Source organism: Tupaia chinensis, unplaced genomic scaffold, assembly GCF_000334495.1.
Source record: "Tupaia chinensis unplaced genomic scaffold, TupChi_1.0 Scaffold000688_1, whole genome shotgun sequence".
Taxonomy (NCBI): Eukaryota; Metazoa; Chordata; class Mammalia; order Scandentia; family Tupaiidae; genus Tupaia; species Tupaia belangeri.
Window position 1 is genome coordinate 3,769,248 of NW_006160211.1, and position 25,540 is coordinate 3,794,787.

A 25,540-nucleotide genomic window follows, 5' to 3' on the forward strand; every position below is an offset into this window, starting at 1 on the left:
CACAAGGAGATCGATGGCCGTCTTAAGGAGTGTGAGTGCACCTTTCTTTCCACATAATCTTGTGCCTGGATTCGCTTTTGCCTCTGACAGGCGTAGGCCTTTGACCGAGCTCGGCAACCGAGCCCCGGGGAACGGGAAGGCCTCCGTCTACGGACAAGGCGCTTTGTCATCCGGCCCAGAGCTTAGGGAGCAGCACCCCTTCGGTCATGGAAATGGCCCGATCCAGCCCAAGTGACGGAGAGAACATCCACAGTTCTAACGTGGAAGTAGAAAAGGACTAGAGGAGTGGGGAAGAAGTGGGCGAGGTTCCAGTGCAAGGAGGGCAGTGTTGGTGGAGTCCCGGGACCCGGAGAGGAGAAGACGCTTGAGTCAAGGAAGCTCAAGTAAGACCTGAGACTCAGGGAGTCGGCCTGTTGGAGTTGAGAGCTGGACGCAGAGTTTGAGAGAAGGGGTTCCATGGTCATAGTAACCTTTGCTTCTGTCCTCGTGTTTTGTGTTCTACCGTCTCGGACATACAAGTTTGCCTTAGCTCTTAAGCAGTTATGTTCTTTCTTAGAGTGCCTTCATTCAAAACCCTGAGTGATTAATTAAACGAAGGGAAACTATAACTGTATGATTCTTTAGAGAATTGCATTTGGTAATTTGTATTTAGGGTAGACAAACAGTAATCCACATGGTAAGAGAGGAGGAAGGATCTGACTCGATTATCATTTGGATTTGTGATCGCAAATCTGCTAACGATAGGGTGGCATTATCTGTCAAGAATGTAAGTTAAATGTGCTTAACAAGACAATATTGCTAGGGAGGAAATATCGTGTCTTTATAGAGAAAATAAAAACATGGTGTAACATTTTCTTTTGAAACTAGTTACAAATGGTATTTGTGGTTTGACATAGTAGATATGAAATTTACACAAAGTGAAGTAGACTTAAATTTACTTAAGTAAAATGAAACTTAGTGACTTCACCTCATTAAGGTTATTGTTTAATTAAAAATGTTTAAATTATATTATTTCAGTAAGGGAACAATTAAAAGAACTTACCAAGCAGTATGAAAAGTCTGAAAATGATCTGAAGGCCCTACAAAGTGTTGGGCAGGTAGGTAATGGGCATAGGGGTGATGGTAATTTGCTTTGTTTTTTAGCTGCTGGCAAGAAGTAATTCTTTTTTTCTTTTTTAGATTGTGGGAGAAGTCCTTAAGCAATTAACTGAAGAGAAATGTAAGTGGATTACCTTATTCATTAGTAAAGAAACAGCCAACCTGTTCCTAACTTTTGAAATGTTTTTATTTTATGGTTACAATATAGGGAGATGGTATCGTAACTTAGACTTCTAAGTTTTATTTCAACCATTGTCTTGTTAAAGTTTATTTCTTACATGAGAGAGTGACAGCAAAATATAGAGACAAGCACCCCCAGCAGGGGTTTCATGCTGTTATCCATCCTCAGCTTCTGCTGGCCTGGATCACAGGCATACCAGCACGCCCAGTCTATACAGTCAGATCTCAGGATACAGATCAGGGACCCTCCTATGTGGGTCCAGCATCACAGAGTGTGTATTACCGTAGTGCCATCAGCTGGCCCCAACTGTTGTCTTTCTAAAGAGAAGAAATAAAACCTAATTCTCTATCAATGTAGATATATATGTTTTCTGATTTTCAATCTGTTCTTTTTATTTTCTTCTTCTTCTAGTTATTGTTAAAGCCACAAATGGTCCAAGATATGTTGTGGGTTGTCGTCGACAGGTAATAGTACTTTTCACTTATACAGTGCTTTATAATTGACAAAAGCACTTCTACATGAGTTACTGTAATTCTAGAGTAAGCAGATCAGATATTATGTCCATGACTCCCAAGACATAACTAATTATTTGCAAAGCCTGAATTCAAACTATAGGCTTTTACTCCTGGCATTCTCCACTTTCTTCTATATTACATTATACACTTGTTGCATATCTAAGAGTTTTAGAACTGGAAAACAGATAACGTTATTTTAATATCTTTTTTGAAGAGCACTTAAAAGTGTTAGACACTATCAGATACCCATGTTTTATGTTTAAACATTTACTAATGTTATAGACTACTGTAGCCTAAATTAATTCTGTATAAGGTCATTGAGATGACTCTAAATCTCATTTTACAGTCATCATAAACTCCCCCAAAATGACTTTATATCATTCAATAACATCCGATGCAACTTAATGAACTAGTCTCCTCTTTGGAAGTGTCCTTGATAGAAGATACTCATAAATTCATTCGATGAGCTTTTTGTTAAATATTGTTATCTCAGGTTCAGGTTTTAAAACATCAATACAACATGGCTGTGGAATGTTGTATTCTTAGGATTCTGCCTAACATATAAGTATGTGACATTTTATAAGTAAAAATATTAGATGGTAGGCCAATGGGTGGTGTGGTAGTGAAGGTGTTGGATCCCACATGACCAACTACACAGTTTGAGTCCTAAACCCCACGGCTTGATGTATGTGTACAGGCCCAAAATCCCAAGAGGGAAAATGGAGAAGGTACTGTGGTGTGTACTCCCCCACCCCCCGAAAGGAGTGCTTTCTCACTTTCCCTCTTTCTATTTCTGTCTATCTTGGACGGGCACATGACCCATAGCAAAACTTAAAAGCGCGCGCGCGCATGTGTGTGTATATATAGATAGTGGTTGTTCTGACGGGATATTTGTGTCCCTTTCAGGGCTGTCTGAATGCCAAACATTGGCATTTCTAAGGTAGTTCCTGGTTGTACGAGGGCAAGACAATTGTTAAAAACTGGAAAATATTAGAAAAACCAGAGCATATATTCCAAGTAGATGGAAATTTTTAAATACCTTTATGTTGATCTCTATCTCTTTTTTCAAGTACCTCATTTATTTGCTGTTCTTTTTAGCTTAATCTGTTATATTAAACCTAGTGTTTACATATCTTTATTTTAATTGATACTAAATTCTAAGTTTGGAGTGCTTTGTAAAATCCTGTGAAAAGTGGTCATAACTTATATGATTCTGAAACTGTAAAACTTCTAAAGCAGTTTGTTTTCTCTAAGCCAGAGGATATGCTTGACAGACAGAGAGTGAGATCAAAACTTCCTAATGTGGCCTGGTCATGCTGCAAACCTTTTTTCCTCCATTTCACTTTTCCGTCAGGGTCCTGGGTGTGCATGCACGTGTGTGGCATGATTTCCAAGGCTCTAGGCCTGACTCCCTCTGCATGGCGCTATGCCATAGCGCCAGTCCACAGCAGTTATTTATTTTTTTTTGGAGAAGTTTTTGCTATAGGGCATGTGCACTCTCCAGAAAGATAGAGAATGACAGAGAGACAGAAAGCAAGAAATCACCTCCCAGGGGAGATGGCCATGCTGCAATCCCTTCTCCTCCATTCTTCTTTCATGATCCTGGACACACATGCACATGTTCCTGGCATGAGTTTAAGCCACCGGGTGTGGGACTCAAACCTCAGTTGACTGCATGGGAGTCCAGCGACATAGCCATTATGCCAACTGCTGGTCCCTCCACAGCAGTTTTTAAATTAAAAAATTAATTTTACTTATTATTATCATTTGTCCTGAGAGAGACAGAGAGGGCAAGAGGGAAAGTGAGAAAGCCAGCCACCAGGTCCAGGGTTTGAACCGTGGTCAGCCTTGTGGGAATTCAGCACTTTAATCACCATACCATCTGCCAGCCCCATACAGGAGTTTTTTAAACTATGAAAAAAAGTAACTTTTGAGAAGTAATGTCTTGAGTGTTAAGCTGATAGATTCTATCCAGTTCTAGCCAAGTAAGTTACCTTGCTTAGATATGCTAATAAATTATTTAGTATGAATTAGCCTAATAAATAATGTACCTATAATGTCATTAGCCTAATGTTTAACATATAGCAGTGGCATGAATGATGGTTGCTTGTGTTTGGGAGTGTTTGTTTTGAGTTTCTTAACATTTTAATAAGAAATAAAACTAAAGGAAAGCAGAGTGCATTTTCTCCTTATCCCCTAAAATCATATAACATACATTCTTCCCCAAAGCTAGACTTTTCAAAATAAATCTAATTGGCATATCATTAAAATGCTCTCTTGGGACCAGCAGTCAGCCTAATGGCTATGTTGCTGAACTGCCATGTAGCTGACTGCGGTTCAAGTCCCGGACCCAGTGGCTTAAACTCATGGGTGCGTGTGCGTGCGTGCCCAAGATCCCGAGAGGAGAATGGAGGAGAAGGGATTGCGGCGTGGTCATCCCCCTTGGGGGGTGATTTCTCGCTTTCTGTCTCTGTCTGTCTCTGTCTAAATGGCGAGTGCATGCGCCCTTATAGCAAAAATCTCTATAAAAAAAGAACAAAAAAAAAAGCTCTCTTTTCTTCTAAAATGTTCACTAAGGGATTTTTCTGTAAATGCTTTGGTACCAATTCTCAAGATCACTGTACTACAGAAACTCTGAATCAAAATAATATTAAATAGTAAACCTTGAAAAGTAGAACTCCAAAGTCCTTTCCTTCTTCAAAAACAAGGCCATTGCCACCTCCAACTCTGTGTATTGAGGATTTCACATACCGAGATTACATAAAAGGGCACTCTTTAAGGTACAAATGGAAATCCTATTCACTTTCAGTATTTACTTTTATAAATCCTGTTATTAACGTGTAGTTTATAATTTAGTATTTGTGTTCTCCCTGAATCTAAAGCTGAGATTTAACTTCGAAATACTAATAGTAAGCTCTTAAAAGTATTATTTCCATTTTTAAATGTTTATACACTTTTTGTTTTACAAAAACTAGCTTGACAAAAGTAAGCTGAAGCCAGGAACAAGAGTTGCTTTGGATATGACCACACTGACTATCATGAGGTGGGTTGCTTTCTCTATTTAGTTTACCTTTTATTTTCAGAAAGGGAAGGTTGTATATAAAATACATGTTTCTTGAAATGCCTGAGTATTTTGATATTTTTTCCCTTTTATTACTTTCTTATTAGTTTGAACATGTCTTTTTAAGATCAGCTACATGTATTGGTGTAAGCAAGTCATTTATGCTCCTACCTATCTATTGAGAGAAAATACATCTTTGGAAAAAAAAAAGTACATACCTTTTCATTCTAGATATTTGCCAAGAGAGGTGGATCCACTGGTTTACAACATGTCTCATGAGGACCCTGGGAATGTTTCTTATTCTGAGATTGGAGGGCTCTCAGAACAGATTCGGGAGTTAAGAGAGGTTGGTACTGTGTACTTTGTTCTCTGAACTAACTAATAAATAGTACTTATTGTAGGATATTGCAGAGAAAAGTAGGATAAAAAAATTACTTTTTGTCCAAATGTTAGTTACTGAATGTTATCCATTTTATATATATATATGTGTGTGTGTGTGTATATATATATATATATATATACACACACACACATATATTTTTTTTTAATTGCTAGAGGGTATATTCACTTGCCAGGAAGAGATGGAGAGGGGGACAGGGTAAAAGCTTCCCCCCACATGAGTGTGGTCACACTGCAGTTCTTTCTCTATTCTCATCCTGCCAAGACCTGGAGCATGCAAGCATACATGACAGCATGCTTTTCAAGTCTCCAGTGAGTTAGCCATATGGGATCCAGCTCCCTTAACCACTAGGCCATATGGTCAGCCCTGTAGTTAATATTCTTGCAAAGAGAAAAGTGACACTGAGTTTCTGGCTGTGAAAATTACCAGTACTTATTAACTTGCCTCTTATTTGGTATTAGAAAAATCTTGTTCTTATTGAGTTAAAAAGTGGTGATTGTTAAGAATAATTGATGGTTCCAGCAGTTGGCGTAATGGCTATGTCTCTGAACTCCCATGTAGTTGAGTCCTGGCACCTGGTGACTTAAACTCCTGCCAGGCACGTGTGTGTGCATGCTCCAAGATCCCGAGAAGAGAATGGAGGAGAAGGGATTGCAGTGTGGCCATCCCCCGGGGGGGGGGTGATTTCTTGCTTTCTGTGTCTCTGTTTTTCTCTGTCTTTCTGGTGAGTGCACGCGCCCTATAGCAAAATCCTCTCCAAAAAAAAGCATAATTGATACACTCCAATGCCCTTGCCATTTGATCTTTGTTTCGATTGTCATAATAGGTTACTTGAGTTGGAGCATGTTAGGATAATGTGGATATAGTGTCTTTTCCTTCATTAATGTTAGTTTTGTACCCTAAAATAAAGTTATGTGTAAATATATTGGCAATCTAATACCCAACTTTATTTTGATAAAGCTGTTTGCTTCCATATAGGAAAAATACTATTTATGGGGTAGCTTATATCTTTTCCTTTTTTTTTTTTTTTCCAAGCTTATTATTTATTCTATGAGCTAGATAGACAGATAGATAAGGCATCCCAGTAGGGTTCTCATAGGTTGATTCACCTGCAGCTACAATGAGTCCTAGATCCTGGGTGCACATATGCCAGCATGCACAGGAAGGTCTCCAGATCTGACCCAGCAACTTTCCCATGGAAGTCAGTTCACAGAGTGATGCATTACTGCTATGCCACATCTTGTCCCAAAGAATGACTTCAGTCTTTAAGCTTTGGGGTAAAGAATCAAATCAGGATTGCCTTGCTTCACTGCACAGATGGTTTCTTAAAAATTTTTTTTTTTGAGAGTTTTTTTTTTTTTTTTGCTATAGGGCGCATGTGCTTGCCAGACAGACAGAGAGAGACATAGAGACAGAAAGCGAGAAATCACCCCCCAGGGGGGATGGTCATGCCGCAATCCCTTCTCCTCCATTCTCCTCTTGGGATCTTGGGCATGCACGCACACGTGCCCGGCGTGAGTTTTAAGCCACCGGGTCCAGAGCAGGAACCATGGTCGACCACGTGGGAGTCCAGCGACATAGCCATTACGCTAACTGCTGGTTCCCCTTAAAATATATTTATAAAGCAGATTACATTTTTTTAAATTTGTTGTTTTAGATTATTGCTATAGGGTATGTGTGCCCACCAGAAAGACAGATAGAAATCGAGAAATCACAACCTGAGGGGATGGCCATGCTACAATCCCTTCTCCATTCTCTCGGGATTTTGCACATGGATGCACCAGGTCCAGAACTTAAACCGTGGTTGGCCATATGGGAGTCCAGCAATGTAACCATTACGCCATCTGCTGGTCCCAAAAATTACATTGTTCTGTTCATTTCATTCCTAATTTAGGCTAGAAATCTTTAGGAATGTGTAGTAATAGTTGGAACATTTTATATCATTTGATTTAAGCTCTAAACCACTAGTTCTTAGACTTTAGCACATTACATTTTCTGGAAAACATATTAAAAATTTAGATTAGGGGCTGGCAGGTGGCATGGGGGTTAAGGCTGCTGGACTCCCACGTTGCTGACTGCAGTTCAAGTCCCAGACCTGATGGCTTGCTTTCTCATTTTCCCTTTCTTTCTCTCTGTCTTTCTCTGATCAAAAACTGGAAAATAATAATAATAATAAATAAAAGTTAAAAAATATTTAGATTATTAGGCCTTCTAAATGGTGTTGAAGTATTAGTAGATAAGGCTGACACATAGGAGTTAGGATTTAAACAAGGATTCTATGTGATTATGAGATCAGATCTTGTTTTTGCGTCATACTTGAGGAAACACTGGTCCAGGTGTAAATAAAAGCCTATTCTCACCTTCTATTTAATAAAAGGACAACAGAGAAAGAAATGTGTCATGGAACTATAGGAACCTGCTTTCTGCAATGATTTGCTCTATCACTCATAGGAGCTGAAAGATGCACCTATACATAGTATCCCTTATCACTTGCAGACACTGTAGAATAGTGATTTTTCACACTTCAGGCCTGTCCTACCCACATCTTAGGAACACGGCTATTCAGTAGAAGTTTATCCCTCAAGTTACTGAGACTGAGTAAATTGACTAGTCAAATCCCCAAGTTTTGTATTTTTCACCACCCCCCACCTTTCACTTATCCGTTTTAGAAAAGCATTGAGAACAGAACAAATTATTTTAAGGCCACTATGACAGTTAATATTTTTATATACCTCTTCTCTTAGTGACAGTCATAACTTTATGAAATCCATTTCTGCATTTTATAATTATTTTGTGTTATATTCCTAAATGCAAACTAGTTATAGATCTTTTGGATTTTGTGGGGGGTTTTTTTTTGGTTGTTGTTTTGTTTTCTTTTCTTCAAATTTTACTATAGGAATTGAATGCTCACCACAGAGAGAGAGAGAGAGAAAGTGAGAAATCACTCCCCCATTTTCTGGAAAACATATTAAAAATTTAGATTAGGGGCTGGCAGGTGGCATGGGGGTTAAGGCTGCTGGACTCCCACGTTGCTGACTGCAGTTCAAGTCCCAGACCTGATGGCTTGCTTTCTCATTTTCCCTTTCTTTCTCTCTGTCTTTCTCTGATCAAAAACTGGAAAATAATAATAATAATAAATAAAAGTTAAAAAATATTTAGATTATTAGGCCTTCTAAATGGTGTTGAAGTATTAGTAGATAAGGCTGACACATAGGAGTTAGGATTTAAACAAGGATTCTATGTGATTATGAGATCAGATCTTGTTTTTGCGTCATACTTGAGGAAACACTGGTCCAGGTGTAAATAAAAGCCTATTCTCACCTTCTATTTAATAAAAGGACAACAGAGAAAGAAATGTGTCATGGAACTATAGGAACCTGCTTTCTGCAATGATTTGCTCTATCACTCATAGGAGCTGAAAGATGCACCTATACATAGTATCCCTTATCACTTGCAGACACTGTAGAATAGTGATTTTTCACACTTCAGGCCTGTCCTACCCACATCTTAGGAACACGGCTATTCAGTAGAAGTTTATCCCTCAAGTTACTGAGACTGAGTAAATTGACTAGTCAAATCCCCAAGTTTTGTATTTTTCACCACCCCCCACCTTTCACTTATCCGTTTTAGAAAAGCATTGAGAACAGAACAAATTATTTTAAGGCCACTATGACAGTTAATATTTTTATATACCTCTTCTCTTAGTGACAGTCATAACTTTATGAAATCCATTTCTGCATTTTATAATTATTTTGTGTTATATTCCTAAATGCAAACTAGTTATAGATCTTTTGGATTTTGTGGGGGGTTTTTTTTTGGTTGTTGTTTTGTTTTCTTTTCTTCAAATTTTACTATAGGAATTGAATGCTCACCACAGAGAGAGAGAGAGAGAAAGTGAGAAATCACTCCCCAGGGTGGATGGCCACACCACAGTCTCATCTCTTGGGATTTGGGGCAAGCACATACATGTGCTCCAATGTGCCCAGCATATTTTTTTCACGTCACTGGATCTAGGACTCGAACATGTAGATTTCGCCATATAAGATCCAGCTGCTTTAACCTCTACACTACCTGCTGGCTCACTTAACTGATTTTTTAGTGTAATTTTTCGTTGCAGTATAATTTACATTTGTTAAATTGTGCAGGTTTTAGGTGTACTTTTCAAATTTGTTTTAACATATTACACCTGTATAACCTAACAAGTTTATGGTTTGTCAAAATAATCATTAATTACAATTTTTCTTAGATTTAAAGGATCTTAAATCCACCTGAAGAAAAACTTGTAACATAAGTGGTTTTACATAGCATGGAAATCTAGACTTCTTATGGATTATGTTGTATCCATGTGATTATGTTCATATTTGACTTAAAATATTTGGAAAGACATTAAAATCTTTACTAACTTTTAAAGAAACATTCTGCTTCTTTTCTAGGTAATAGAGTTACCTCTTACAAACCCAGAATTATTCCAGCGTGTAGGAATAATACCCCCAAAAGGCTGTTTGTTATATGGGCCACCAGGTTAGTATTGAATTATTTCTGCCATACCAAGAAAAGAATGAATTAAGGAATAAAAATATAAAGATAGAAATTTGATGTGGTAACTCCAGTGTTTACTTCATTTAGAGCAAATAGAGTAGGAAATGTGTGTGTGCTTCCTCCCTGGCATGCTTAGTTCATTTGTGCCTCATACTATGTCTTAACAGGCCCCATAATTTAGTACATCAGTTCTCAAATGTGGTTCACAGGCTTCTAGTTGTCTTTATGAGGCTTTCTTGGAATCTGTAAAGTCAAAACTACTTCTGTAATACTGAGATATTATTTGACCCTTTCACTGTATTGATCTCTGTGCTGATGGTGCAAAAGTGATGTGGATAAAATTGCTGACTCCATTGCAAGAATCAGTTTTTTGTGGCATGAAAGTGCTAGTCACATTATTGATTGGTACATACTTGCAGTAATACCAAAAAAAAAGGTCATTGTATTTTTTTTTTTTTGAGACGTTTTTGCCATAGGGCGTGTGTGCTCGCTAGACAGACAGAGAGAGACAGAGAGACAGAAAGCGAGAAATCACCCCCCAGGGGGGATGGCCACGCCGCGATCCTTTCTCTGTTCTCCTCTCGGGATCTTTGGCACACACGCACATGCGCCCAGCGTGAGTTTTAAGCCACCAGGTCCAGGTCGCGAACTGCGGTCGACTACATGGGAGTCCAGCGACATAGCCATTACGCTAAATGCTGGTCCCTGTATTTTTTAAAAAGAATTATTTATGGGACCTTTAAGTCCCAGGCCTGGCGACTTGCTTTCTCATTCTTTCCCTCTCTCTCTGGTCAAATTAAAATAGTAATAATAGTTAATAAAGTTAAATAAAATGATTTGTTAAAAAAAGACTGATTAAATTTATTAATTTATTATTTTCCAATTTGCTACTGGTCACATGCGCTTATTGGAGAAAGAGAAAGAAAGAGAGAGAGAAAGTGAGAACCATGGTCTCAAATAGAGAATTGAACCTTAGCCCTGTTGAAGTCCAGAGCCTTAACCACCATGTCACCTGCTGGCCCCACCAGTTTCACTTTAAAACGTCCTTAGAAAAGCAGTAAAAATAACTAATTTTATTAAATTTTCATCCTTGAATAATGTTCCATACTCTTTGTGAGGAAATGAGAAATAAAATACTTCTCCATTTTGAATACAATAGTTATTTTTACCATAGTGACTTGCACAGTTACTTGAGTTGCCAAATGAATTAGTTGTTTTTAATAGAATACCATTTTCACTTGTGAGGGCAGTTCGTATGCAATCTGTGGTCATTCGGGATGGTTATTGGTTATGTAGCATACATTCTGTCCAAAACGAATGAAGTCAGCCTATTATTTTCAGGAAAGCAACTGACAGCATCTGCTACTAGTTAAAAAAATTTGAGGTTTCAAGCAAAAATTAGAATTTAAAAATCTTTTGTATGGCACTATGAGGTTAGCAGCTTTCTAATATGTTATTTCTTTTTCTTTTATGCCTTAAGAGGTTTTTGCTATAGGGCGCATGCACTCGCCAGACAGACAGAGAGAGACAGAGAGACAGAAAGTGAGAAATCACCCCCCGGGGGGGATGGCCACGCTGCAATCTCTTCCCGGGATCTTGGGCATGCACGCACACACGCCTGGTGTGAGTTTAAGCCACTGGGTCTGGGACATGAACCGCAGTCGACTACTTGGGAGTCCAGCGACATAGCCATTACACTAACTGCTGGTCCCTCTAATATGTTATTTCTTAAAAACTTTTTTTGGTGAGATGGGTAGTGATATTAACTAACATGTGTTTCTTAAATATGGTATATTGAAAAATGTCAACATTTTGAAGATTTGCATAATTGAATGAACCAATAGTTTCCAAATAACTAGTGCTTGATATTAAAACATCATGCAGAGGTAAACAATCTATGCAATGTTCAGGACAAACCAATGTATTTTATGTGTGAAAGAAGTTGTTATCGTAGTCCATGTTGTAAATGGGGTTTGATGTATTTCTAAAGCTCTGTATTCATTATTATTAAAATTACCGTGAGTGAGCTATCACCTCACAACTGTTAGAATGGCTGTTAGCAGAAGGATGAACGGTTAACAAACATTGGCAAGGATGTAGAGAAAAGGGAACCTTTGTACAGCGTTGGTGGGTATGTACTTTAGTATAATTGTATTGGAAAAGTATGGAGATGCCTTGGGACCAGCAGTTGACGTAATGGCTGTGTTGCTGGACACCCATGTAGTCAACCACGGTTCGAGTCCTGGACCCGTGGTGGCTTAAACTCACTCCGGGTACATGTGTGTGCGTGCATGCGTGAGATTCCAAGAGGAAATGGAGGAGAAGGGATTGTGGCGTGGCCATCCCCCTGGGAGATGATTTCTCACTTTCTGTCTCTCTGTTTCTCTGTTTTTCTGGTGAGTGCATGTGCCCTATAGCAAAATCCTCTCAAAAAAAGAAACAAAAACAAAAAAATAAACTAGAATTACCCCCCCATCTGCCCCCCCCAAAAAAGAATTACCACGTGACCCAGCAAATTCCACTTCTTGGTGTATATTCAAAGGATGGAAAACAGTATCTCAAAGAGATAACTACAGTCCCATATTAGTTGCAGCATTATTAATAATAGCCAGGACATGGAAACAATATAAGTGCCTATCTGTGGATGAATGCATAAAAGAAATGTGGTATGTATACATAGTGGAATACTATTCAACTTTTAAAAGAAAGGGGCTTCTGTCATTTACAACAACATGGCGGTTTGTAGAGGACTTATTATTAGGTGAAATAAGCCAGGCACAGAAAGGCAGATTAACCCCTGATCTCATTTACATGGGAAATCTAAGAAGGTCCCACTCACAGGAGTTGAGAGAAAGATGTTGGTTACTAGAAAGGTTGGGTGGTGACTAGAGGAAGGGGAGCTTTTACTTGAATAGTACAAAGTTAGGAGAAATAAGTTTAATAATTTATTGCAAAGCATGACTGTTAAAATTAATAATGTTTTAGCTATTTCACAATTGCTAACAGTAGGATTTACGTGTTCTCACTGCAAAGTAATGATAAGTATGCAAGGTGGTAATTGTTAGCCCCCTGATTTAATCATCCCACAATATATGTGTGTGACATCGTTACATCATTATATCACATTGTACCCCATAAGTAGTCACTTACTATTTATCAAAAATAAGATTAAAAAATAATAAAATGACAAGCGATATTCTGAATAAAAATTACAATTTTGGTATTATAGAAAGGAGTGCTTTGGAATATTAAATGAAAATTTTATTTCAGATTTGGTGCTCATTTTAGAAAATTTACTAGCCAGAGAATTACATTCTTAGGGTTTTTGAAAATTATTATCTAATAAGGACTTCTTTTGTTTTTTAGGTACAGGAAAAACACTTTTGGCACGAGCTGTTGCTAGCCAGCTGGACTGTAACTTCTTAAAGGTAAAGGGAAGATTCTTTCATAATTTTAAAACTAAATTTTATTTAAGTTGTTTTATATTTACCTCAGTGTTTTTTCTTTAATCAGGTCGTATCTAGTTCTATTGTAGACAAGTACATTGGCGAAAGTGCTCGTTTGATCAGAGAAATGTTTAATTATGCCAGGGACCATCAGCCATGCATTATTTTTATGGATGAAATAGATGCTATTGGTAAGAATAATGCCTTTTAAAGTTTATTTTACATTTATCTTATAAGTGATGAGTTTTTAAAAAAATTGAAAAGGACTCTTTTTCCCCATGTTACATAGAGATTATGGCTTGTATGGAGTATATTATATAGTAGCACAATGAATGGAGGTTACTTTAAAAATGGTTAGAAAATTTAATATTTTTTTAATAATTATTTATTTTACTTTTATTTTATTTTATTTATTCATTCATTTATTTTTTAATTTGACCAGAGAGACAGAGGGTAAGAGTGAGAGAGAGAGGAAGTGAGGAAAGCAAGCCACCAGATTCAGGACTTGAACCCTGATTGGCCACATGGTAGAGTCCAGAGCCTTAACCACCATGCCACCTGCTGGTCCCCCAGAAAATTTAATTTTAATAAATCACTTTTGATATTGATAAAATGGGAAGTGTTATAACAAATCCATTCTAACTCTGTTAGTATAATGCTTACTATTTAATTTTCATCTTAGTGTTTTTAACCCTAGTCACTATAACATTCTTTTTCTTAAAAATGGTGGTATGGAGGAAAGTGTAATGCATGTAAGTTTACAAATCTACTCTTTCAGGTGGTCGTCGGTTTTCTGAGGGTACTTCAGCCGACAGAGAGATTCAGAGAACTTTAATGGAGGTAATATTTGAAAAAGGAGATTTATTTAAAAAACAAACCAGTGTTTTTTAGATTTATCTGATTTGTAGAAAAATCTTTTTATCGAGTTAACCTGATATAAATGTTATGTGTGACATATCATAGCACTTTATTTATTTATTTATTTATTTTTAAGAGATTTTTGCTATAGGGTATGTGCGCTCACCAGTGACACAGAGACAGAGACAGAAAGCAAGAAATCACCTCCCAGAGAGGATGGCCATGGCACAGTCCCTTCTCCTCCAATCTTCTCTCGGGATTTTGGACATGCATGCATGCACACAAGCCCAGCATGAGTTTTAAGCCACTGGGTCTGAGACTCAGACCTTGATTGACTATGTGGGAGTCCAGCAGTGTCCATTATGCCATCCACTGGATCCTCATAGCACTTTATACATAAGATTTAATTCATTTTTATTTAAAAAGCAATTATATGAAAAAAATTTGGACATTGGAAAACAGATTTATATCATTTGATTTTATAATTTTTGACTAGGTGTAGAAGCTTACAGATTTAGCTAACTCATAGGTATAGAAAGGTATATATTTATGAAAAGGTACATAACTGATCTTGGAACTTAGAGAATGGAAAGTATAACCCTTTGTATAAAAGAGAAAAATAGAATTCTGTCAGATGAATGTGCTTGAACAGTTACACACCTGTCTGTAGGCAGTACGTTTCATACTATTAAGCGCATATAGGTGTATGTTGTTTTTTAATAATTAGACTGTTGTATAAAAATCTGTGATTTTTTAATATTAGTTACTGAATCAGATGGATGGATTTGATACTCTGCATAGAGTCAAAATGATCATGGCTACAAACAGACCAGATACACTGGATCCTGCTTTGCTGCGTCCAGGAAGATTAGATAGAAAAATACGTGAGTTAATATTCTTTACCTGCTATCTGTTTCCCTTCATCTATATCCATTTTTCTTTCTATACCTACCTTTGCTTCCTACTTGAATTAAACACACACACACACACACACACACACACACACAAAACTGGACTATACCATGATTTTTTTTTAACATAATTTCTTCTTATTTCCAGATATTGATTTACCAAACGAACAGGCAAGATTAGATATATTGAAAATTCATGCAGGTCCCATTACAAAGCATGGTGAAATAGGCAAGTAACCTATTTTATGTTTAATTATATTTGGTAAATGAAACAAAATATCATTGGATATTACTGATGGTCTACTACAGCTCGTTTAAATTCAGTGTGTGTTTATTGATAATATACTGTATACTATGCTGGGTTAAGGCAATGAATAAAACAGATAAATTTCAGCCCTTAGACAACCTTACATTCTTGTCAGGAAGGACAGATAAAGGAAGTAAAATATATATATGATGATAAGTATTATGGAGAAAAATAAAGCCAGAAAAGGGGACCAGGGACTGTAAGGAGCAAAAAAAAAATGTAAATTTTTTAATGAGTGTGATGATAAATACAAGGAAGACCTTACCAAGGAGGTGATGGTTAAGCAGTGACCTGAAAGGGTGAAGGAACTAACGTGGATTTTGGGGGAAGATCATTTCATATAAGAGGGAACAGCAAGTAGGACAGCCCTGAAGTAGGTATGTACCTGGCCCATTCAAGGAGAGACAAAGAGGCCCTGGTGTCTGGCACACTAAAATGGTAGTATCGGTTGAAGTCATGTAATGGAGATTAGATTGTGTGAAGTCTTCTCTCTTTTTTAAAAAAAGTCTTCTCTCTTTTTTATTTAACTTTATTTAAATTTAACCAGACAAGGATAAAAGTGAGAGAGAGAAAGTGAGAAAGCGAGCCTCTAGGTCCAGCACTCAAACCGCGATTCACCTTGTGGGAATCCAGTGCCCTTAAGTGCCATGCCACCTGCCAGCCCTGTATGAAGCTTTCTAAAGGATGTTAAGAATTTTGGCTTTTGAGTCCCAGCCCAGGAGGGCTTGGTAGCCTGTTCTAGGGGAAGGAGGCTGGCCCATTCACCCTCCCCTGGGTTCTGGGACCCAGGTGCTGAACCCGCTGGCCTAGCCATGGCGCTCTGGAAAGCTCTGGGAGTGCCCACCTGTGCACAGTGCGCAGGTGTTGGTGCTCAGTCCGGGCTGTCTGAGAGCAAGCGCTGAGGGTCTACCTGAATCCGGAGAGGGTAGGACCTGCCGGCGGACAGAGTATAAAGGTTTGACTGGCAAATGACCCTATGTGTGATCGTGTGTAGCGGTGATGAAATGGTAAAGTTATTATTTTTCTTCTTTGAATACTAATTTGATGATCTGGAAAAGCGTAGCCATCTCAGGATCCTGCTATCCCCTGGGAAGAAGAAATGACAAAATCCCACCTACACGTTTTGGTTTTGTGAGGAATCTTACCATCAAACACAATGTCCAACAATGTTACCAACAACACAGATCCTCACTTCATGAACTCCTGTGTATTCATTGGGAATTTCACTATTCTTGTGGTCAAGAAGTCTGTTGTGGAGGCTATTTTCTTTTCTTGTTTTTTTTTGGAGAGGTTTTTTGCTATAGGGTGCTTGTGCTCGCCAGACAAACAGAGAGAGACAGAGAGACAGAAAGTGAGAAATCACCCCCCAGGGGGGATGGCCACACCGTAATCCCTTCTCCTCTATTCTCCTCTCGGGATCTTGGGCACGCATGCACATGCGCCCGGCGTGAGTTTTAAGCCACCGGGTCCGGCATGCAAACCGTGGTTGACTATGTGGGAGTCCAGCGACATAGCCATTATGCTAACTGCTGGTTCCCAGAGGCTATTTTCTCAAAATATGGCAAAATTGTGGGTTGCTCTGTTCATAAGGGCTTTGCCTTTGTTCTGTATGTTAATGAGAGGAATTCCTGGGCTGCTGTCGCAGGAGAGGATGGCAGGATGATTGCTTGCCAAGTTTAGATATTAATCCGGCTGCAGAAACAAAAATGAACCAAGGAAAAGCAGGTGTGAAATGATTTGCAGCAGAAAGGTATGGCTCCTCTTTTGACTTCGACTATGACTTTCGTTGGGATTATTATGACAGGATGTAGTTTCTCAGCACATGTTTCACTGTCACCTCTTATTACTCATGCTGTAGTGCCCTCAAAATGCCAGCGTGTATCAGGAAACACTCAAGAAGGGGCAAAAGCTCCAATTCTAAGACTGGACAACAAGGATCTTCCAAGTCTGGAAAGTTGAAGGGAGATGACATTCACGTCATTAAGTAGGAGTTGACCCAGATAAAACAAAAAGTGGATTCTTTTCTGGAAAACCTGGAAAAAAATCAAAATGGAACAGAGAAAACAAACAGGAGAGGACCAAGAAACATCATTAATGACGTGTGGTCTGGCAGACTGAAGGCTTTGGCCACATACTCTTCTTGTGACAGTTGATTTTTTTTATAACCTTAGGAAAATTCAGTTGCACCAATGTCAAATGAGTTTTCAATTTCTGCACCATAGTTCAGATCACCTCAACCAAGAAAATGAATTTGGAGGCATCCAAGAAAAACTATCGTGATAACTCAAGGAAACCAGTTGAAAATAGTAAACAAATACAGTATAGAAAAGTGAGTGATCTGTAAATGGGTTACATATAATAGTATAGGCTACTAAGAATGTTAAAATGACATCACTTGCCCATATCAGTAGTGTACCTCACAGAAATCAGCAATCATTTATACTGCAGTTTTCATTCTGTTAAGGAACACCGTTGTGAATTTTAGTTTTGGAAGGACCATGGGATAAAGTAAAAATGTAGCCAGTTAAACAGCAGAGGAAAAGATGAACATTGATGATTTACCTGGCTAGGATTAAGGTTTTCCAAGTATTTAAGAGCAAAGACGAAATTCAGGGGTGTTTGAAAGTTCCAGCTTTTATTTATTTATTTTTAAATAAAATTTGTTTTAAGGAATTGAAGTATGTCAAGAGACATTCTTGGGAACCAGCAGTTAGCATGATGGCTATGTTGCTGGACTCCCACGTAGTCGACCGTGGTTTGTGTCCCAGACCCGGTGGCTTAAAACTCACGTTGGGCGCGTGTGCATGCGTGCCCAAGATCCCGAGAGGAGAATGGAGGAGAAGGGATTGCGGCATGACCATCCCACCTGGGGGGTGATTTCTCGCTTTCTGTCTCTATGTCTCTCTCTGTCTGTCGGGTGAGCGCACGCGCCCTATAGCGAGAAAACCTCTCCAAAAAAAAAAAAAAGAGAGAGACATCCTTAATATTGGTTGCATTAGTAATTGAAGGTAATAGGAATTATTTTAAAATTTAAGTCATAAAAAGTAGACTTGCTTAGCAAAAAACTCTCAAAAAAAAACCCAAAACTGTCTGGCGAGTGCATGCGCCCTATAGCGAAAACCTCTCAAAAAAAAAAAAAAAGTAGACTTGCTTAAGGAATGTGGAGTGAGACCAGCAGATGGCATAATGGTTACATCACTGGACTTCCCTGTAGTCAACCGCGGTTTGAGTCCCAGACACGGTGGCTTAAACTCATGCCGGGTGCGTGTGCATGTGTGCCCAAGATCCTAAGAGGAGAATGGAGGAGAAGGGATTGTGGCGTGGCCATCCCCCCTGGGGGGTGATTTCTTGCTTTCTGCTTCTCTTGTCTCTCTCTGTCTTTCTGGTGAGTGCACACGCCCTATAGCAAAAAAAAAAACTCAAAAAAAAAAAAAGTGTGAAGTTACAGCCCTGTTGTATACTATTGTGAGACCCCCCCACCACTTAAATTAGAAGTACAAAGCACAATGAGATGATCATGTAATAGGGTAAATGGTAAAGACAAAACAGTTGATAGAAAGGATTTGAAGCCCAGGATGAATGGAGATAAAGGCATAATGTACATCAGTCTCATTTCCATTGCTGGGCAGGTCAGGTTATTGTTTTAAGTGGCACATAGGAATTATGTCCTATTCTGACAGATTTTTAAAAATAACTTCTACAAGCCTTTTCACAAATACAGAAAATTTGTGATTAATACAGTTGTCAAACTTTAAAGTTAATGATTCCTAACCAAGTACAGTAGCTTTTTAAGTCTTGATATGCAGCTGTGCACTCCAGACTGGTAAAATACCTGGTTGGGAACCATATTTCTAATGTTGGGGTGATTGAAATTCGGTACCAAGATAGAGGACTCTGGCAAAAAACTACCCATTGTATGAGAAAGGAAGTGGAAGGACATTAGCTGGAAAAGCCTTCTAAGAGAGCGTAAGGAGACTGGCTCATAATGAAGTTAGTAACAGGATGCCTATGCATATCATTTTGAGAGTTCATTCAGTACAATAAAAGGGTTATTAGGAAGCTATAAAAAATAACTGAAAGGATCAAATTGAAGTATGTGCCTGAATTGAAGTACGTGCACCAAAGTATAGAAAGTACCTGTAGCAGCATCAGGTAGAGTTAAAAGGTGGGAAAACAAGAGTAGTGGGAGACAAAATTTCTTGTTACCTGAGGCTCAAGCAAATCAAGTTTATGTAAGCCAAATTATTATATTTGTCTACCACACTGAAAACTGGAACGCTCAACAAAACTTTGTGGTAATAGGAAAAAAAAAAAACGGGAAAAGCCTATTAATTTATATTATAGAAACTTAAAAAACACATGGGACCAGCAGAGTAATTACATCACTGGCCTTTCATGTAGTCAACCACAGTTCAAGTCCTGGACCTGGTGGCTAAAAATTGACATCGGGCATGTGCATGTACATGCCCAGGGTCCCGAGAAGAGAATGGAGAAGGGATTGTGGTGTGGGGGTGATTTCTTGCTCTCTGTCTCTCTATCTCCCCAGCAGGTGCATGCACCCTGTAGCAAAAATCTCTTTTAAAAATTTTTGTGGGACCAGCAGTTGGCATAATGGCTGTGTCGATGGACTCCCATGTAGTTGACTGTGGTTCAAGTCCTGGACCCCTGGCTTAATTAAACTCACACCGGGCACATGTGCATGTGTGCCTAAAATTCCGAGAGGAGAATGGAGGAGAAGGGATTGTGGCACGGCCACCCCCCTGGGGGGTGATTTCTTGCCTTCTGTCTCTGTCTTTATAGCACACATGCCCTATAGCAAAAAAAAATCTCTCTGACAAAAAGGAGTTTTGTCATAAAGAGGATAAAAAAAAATGACACTCTAGATAGAGGGGAAATGTAGATGAGTATTTGGCACACGTTTTCTTTAAGATATAAGAATTAGGTGCCAGCAAGTGGTATAGCAGTTAAGGTGCTCCTGGATCCAGTTGGTTGAAACTCACGCTAGGTGTATGTCTGTGCATGCCTAAAATCCTAGGAGGAGAATGAAGGAGATGGGATTGTGACCATCCTCAGGGTGATTTCTCACTTTCACCGTCTGTCCGGCAAGTGTACACACCCTATGGCAAAAACCTTAAAAAAGTATATGTGTGTGTGTGTGTGCGTGCATGTATATATATATATGTATGTGTGTGTGTGTATGTATATGTGTGTGTACATATTTACGAATATACATATACATACGTATATGTGTGTGTGTGTATATTTACGAATTCACAGTTTTTCCTCCCTATGCTGCAAATGATCTAGGAGAGAAAGAGAGTAATTGATCATGCACTCTCCTTGGACAGAGGTTGATTCTACCTATGAGCATGTTTTTCATTTATGAAAATAGAGGAAAGATGGAATATTTAGATGCCAATCAGTGGTGACAGGATATCATATCTGATATAGATTTGTAGTTCTGAATGCTTTTGTTTTCTCAGTAAAATAGAATACAAGTTCAGAGGATGATAAGAAGGTATTATTAGAGATTTGAGAAGAGTAGAGAAGACATGAAATGATTATCTATGGAAGTACAGGACTAGAGCCTCTGAGGTAGGGGCCACCAAACCATGACTTACAAACTGAATTCCACTTCTGTTTTTGTAACTAAAATTTTCTTACAGCACCACCACATCTTTTCATTCCTTATTTATTATCTATAGCTGCTTTTCTTTTGTAACAGCAGAACTGAATAGGGTTGCTAGAGATAATGTGGAAAGTATAAAATATATACTGTCTAGCCCTTCACATGAGTTTGCCAACCTCTACACTGAGGAATCTAAATAGTGTAATTGTCATGCAGCTTCAAAAACCCTTTAGAAGTTAATAGTAGGGGCCAGCAGGTGGTGTGATAGTTAAGGGCAGGAGACTCCCACATGGCCGACTGCAGTTCAAGCCCCAGACCTGGTGGGTTGCTTTCTCACTTTCTTTCTCTCACTCACTCACTCACTCTGTCCCTCTCTGATCAAATTTAAATAAAGTTAAATGAAATAATTCTTTTTTTTTTTTTTGGAGAGGTTTTTGCTATAGGGCGCGTGCGCTCGCCAGACAGACAGAGAGAGACAGAGAGATAGAAAGCAGGAAATCACCCCCCAGGGGGGATGGCCACGCCGCAATCCCTTCTCCTCCATTCTCCTCTCGGGATCTTGGGCACGCACACACACGTGCCCGGCGTGAGTTTAAGCCACCGGGTCCGGGACTCGAACCGCGGTCGACTACATGGGAGTCCAGCGACATAGCCATTACGCTAACTGCTGGTCCCAATGAAATAATTCTTCAAAAAAAGAATTTAATAGTAAAAAATACAGACTGCCTTCTGTGTCCTCAGGTTCCATATTCATGGGTTCTGCCTCTGTAGATTGTGTATTAGCAGATTATGGATTCATGGATTTAGCCAACCTTATATCGAAAATGTTGCTGATGTGTGCTGTGTTGTTAGTCTGTACTGAACGTGCACATACATATTTTAAAAATTTTTCTATAGGGTGCACGTGCTTTTCAAAGAGAGAGAAACAATGTGAGAAAGCACCTCCCAGAAGAGATGACCATGCTGTAATCCCTTTTCCATTCTCCTCTAAGGATTTTGGGCATGCACACACACACACATCAAGTATACTTCTCAAGCCACTGAGATCAAGGCTTGACCTGTGCAGTCAGTCACATGGGACCTAGCCACCCTAACCACCATACCACCAGGTCGGTCCCAGCATAGACTGTCTTTATTCCTAAAACAATACAGAATAACAACTATTTACATAGTGTTTACATTTTACTAGGTTTTATAAGTAATCTAGAGATGACTTAAAATATGCAAAAGGATATACACAGATTATATGCAACCATCTTCCCATTCTATATAAGGAACATGAGCACCTGCAGATTTTTGTATCTACCTGCTATCCTAGAACCATTTCCAAATGGCTGCGGAGGGACAACTATAATTATAAATGGTTGATCATCTCCTCCCATCATTTCATTGTTCCTGTGAGAGATTTTTGAGCTGGCAAGACTGAACTGAACAAAGGTTGTCAATTTACTGGTTTCTTCCACAAATATTCTTGATAGATTCCAGATACTATGTTAGCTTTGGAAATCTCTGTCAGTAAGCTTATGATTAACTTAAGCTTGATTAAAAGCTAATTAATTAATATCTGTTTAATTTCACATAGAGATTGACATACTGCCTTGATAATTGCCTGACAATGAATATCTCATCAGAGTTATACTTCCGTAGCCCGTGTTCTCTTCCTATTCTGTATCAAATCCATGACTGCTACCCCAAACCTATAGGTCTTTAATTCTTGTCTGCCACATAGGTGGGCAGAGATCATTTAACCATTACTGTTGTCATGGAGCTCATAGTTCACTTGGAGCTTGCACAGAAACCAGAAAAGCTAGCTAATACTTGTAGATTCAGAATTCATATATTTTATATTTGGCTTACATGATTAAATTCCATTGTTATAATGGTTTGGGATGTTACAGTTCTATTCAAATTAAAGATTTGTTTACAGTTTTAGTAAGAGTCAAAACTTGACAAGTATTTGTAGTTCACATGCGCATACTGTTCCACTGTGTGAAAATAGGTTAAGATGCTCTGAAATCTTGATATTTCCTAGTCTTAAAGTTTTAATTTTTAATTTTAATTTTTTTAAGAATTATTTTATTTTATTTATTTATATTCGACCAGAGAGGGACGGGGGAGGGGAGGTAGAGGCAGATGCAGGGGCAGGGAGTGAGAAATCAAGCTGCCAGGTCCAAGACTAGAACCACGGTAGGCCATGTAGGAGTCCACTACCCATAACCACCACATCACCTGTAGGCCCCGAAAACAATCATGCACGTTGAGAGAGAACGGGGTAGGGGGGAGAGAGAGAGAGCGAGGGAGAGAGAGAGATGGACTCCATGTTCCAATCCTCTAGCCTCTATTGGTTTTTGCTATAGGGCAGGTGCTACCATGCCTCAAAGTTTTAGATGCATATTATTTCTGTTTCATACTGTTTACTTAAGATAAATTTTACTGTTTACAGTAAACTTTACTTTTAGTTTCTGATTGTTAATATTGAGGAATAGAACAGAATTGTTAATATTGAGGAATAAAACTAGTTGGTCAAATTCAAAGCAAACTCTTCCAGTCTAAATTTTCCATGTGGGCATGTATTAACTTTTTTTTCCCCTTTCACTAATTTCCAATATTTTTTAAAAAACAGATTATGAAGCAATTGTGAAGCTTTCAGATGGCTTTAATGGAGCAGACCTGAGAAATGTTTGTACTGAAGCAGGTAAGGGTTTAAAGTTAAGTTTTACCATTGATTACATTTGCTAAAACTGTTTATATTTGTCCAAGATTTGGACCTGGACCTTACAGGATTTGAGCACACACTGTTTTACTGGGAAGTGATTCAACGAAGCAAGAGAAAGCAGGGCAAGTGAGCTCAAAAGAGAGAAAGCTAAGGGTACACCACAGGGGTAACTGCAGACAAAGGGAGTTAAATTGTGATGAAACCTCAGAGAAATATATGGAATCCTTCCAGGATTATCTGGCTGAACGATAAGAGACTAGAGCATTTACTTAGCAGCATGTATTCCCTCCTGGATGAGATTTCCCCTTGAAGGTATTAATTTGTTTGCTCTTCTGGATGCGGTAGGCAGAATATAGGAAATAGGCATGTGATAGAAAACTGACCCTCTGAAGTAAGTCTTAAGCGGTACAGAACTGTCTACTACACTTGTGGCTCAAATTAGAATAGGCTAGATCTGCTGCAAAATGGGTAACGCACGTTTTGTGATACTTGTTAGTCTGTGAGCAGCAAGCTTTGAAGGATTGATTTTTGAATTCTCTTAGGCAATTTATGTAAAATACAGTTTTTTTAAAGAATTATTTATTTAGTTTTATTCATTTATTTTAAATTGACCAGAGAGAGGGGGGGGGAGAGAAAGTGAGAAAGCAAGCCACCAGGTCTGGGACTTGAACTGTAGTCGGCCATGTGGGTTCAATGCCTTAGCCACCACACTACCTGCTGGTCCCTGTGTAAAATATAGTTTTAAATATAATTCTCTTTGTGTATTATGTGATACTATAGGGTCGTTAGAAAAGTCATGAGACATTTTTGCATAGAAAAAAAGAAAAATATGTCATGACTTTTCTGATGACCCAATATTTTTATTTCTGGTTCCAAGTAGTTTTAAAACTCTATCTAGAGTCATTTAGGCTTTGTCTTCCATACTGAGTCTTAAAATTAAAAAAATAAATTTCTATAGTAGTTTACATGGTTACTTACTTGATAGATTGTAGGTTACCTGTTTTCTTAGGTATAACAGCAAATGATTCCCTCTTGTTTCTCATAACATGTTTAGCCATGCTTAGATATGGCTTTTCAGTAGGAGTGTCTTCATGGGTACACTGTGACTCAGTGTCTGGATCAAAGATCTGCAGATCTGGAAACTCCATCACTGTTAAAGTCAAAGTAAATCATGCTTACAGAAACTTATCAAATTAAAGATTTTTTTTTTTTTGGAGAGATTTTCGCTTAGGGCGTGTGCGCTTGCCAGACAGACAGAGACAGAGAGACAGAAAGCGAGAAATCACCCCCCAGGGGGGATGGTCACGCCACAGTCCCTTCTCCTCCATTCTCCTCTCGGGATCTTGGGCACGCACGCACACGCGCCCGGCGTGAGTTTTAAGCCAACGGGTCTGAGACGCGAACTGCGGTCGACTACGTGGGAGTCCAGTGCCATAGCCATTATGCTAACTGCTGGTTCCCTCAAATTAAAGATTTGTTTACAGTTTTAGTAAGAGTCAAAAATAAAATACTAACAAAAATATTAAGAAGTGCACTAGCCTATGGCTTGAACTACTTGGAGTAATTCATGATATTTTCTTTCCAAAAGTTAGACTAGACTTAAGTATTATCATAAGATTGCTTGTGATAATACAAAGAAAAGCAGGGGTGATGCTATCAAATTGTGATACACATTTTTTTTTCAAATATTTAAATTATTTAGCTTAAGTTATTTCTAATAAAGACATAATTTCTGTGAGGATTAAAATTTGGAGAGGAGAGTTATTTATCGTTTTAAGAGCTCTGTATAGCTAGACATAGGTCCTTTATCAGAGATAAGATTTGTAGGTATTTTCCACCATTCTGTGGGTTATCTTTTTACTTTTTTTTTTTTTTTTTT

The 25,540-nt window shown here is 38.5% G+C and overlaps 1 protein-coding gene across 1 annotated transcript in view; it reads left to right on the forward strand.

The window, feature by feature from the left end:
- PSMC6 (proteasome 26S subunit, ATPase 6) overlaps window positions 1-25,540 on the forward strand; it is a gene marked incomplete at its 5' end in the record, with an annotated part of 28,749 nt that continues 3,209 nt past the window's right edge. Inside the window, 13 exon segments of the mRNA XM_014592419.2 lie at window positions 1-31; window positions 1,018-1,097; window positions 1,180-1,219; window positions 1,691-1,743; window positions 4,770-4,837; window positions 5,087-5,201; window positions 9,689-9,776; window positions 13,161-13,222; window positions 13,308-13,431; window positions 14,019-14,080; window positions 14,862-14,982; window positions 15,158-15,238; window positions 23,569-23,640. Of these exon segments, the coding sequence (XP_014447905.1) occupies window positions 1-31; window positions 1,018-1,097; window positions 1,180-1,219; window positions 1,691-1,743; window positions 4,770-4,837; window positions 5,087-5,201; window positions 9,689-9,776; window positions 13,161-13,222; window positions 13,308-13,431; window positions 14,019-14,080; window positions 14,862-14,982; window positions 15,158-15,238; window positions 23,569-23,640 (997 nt within the window).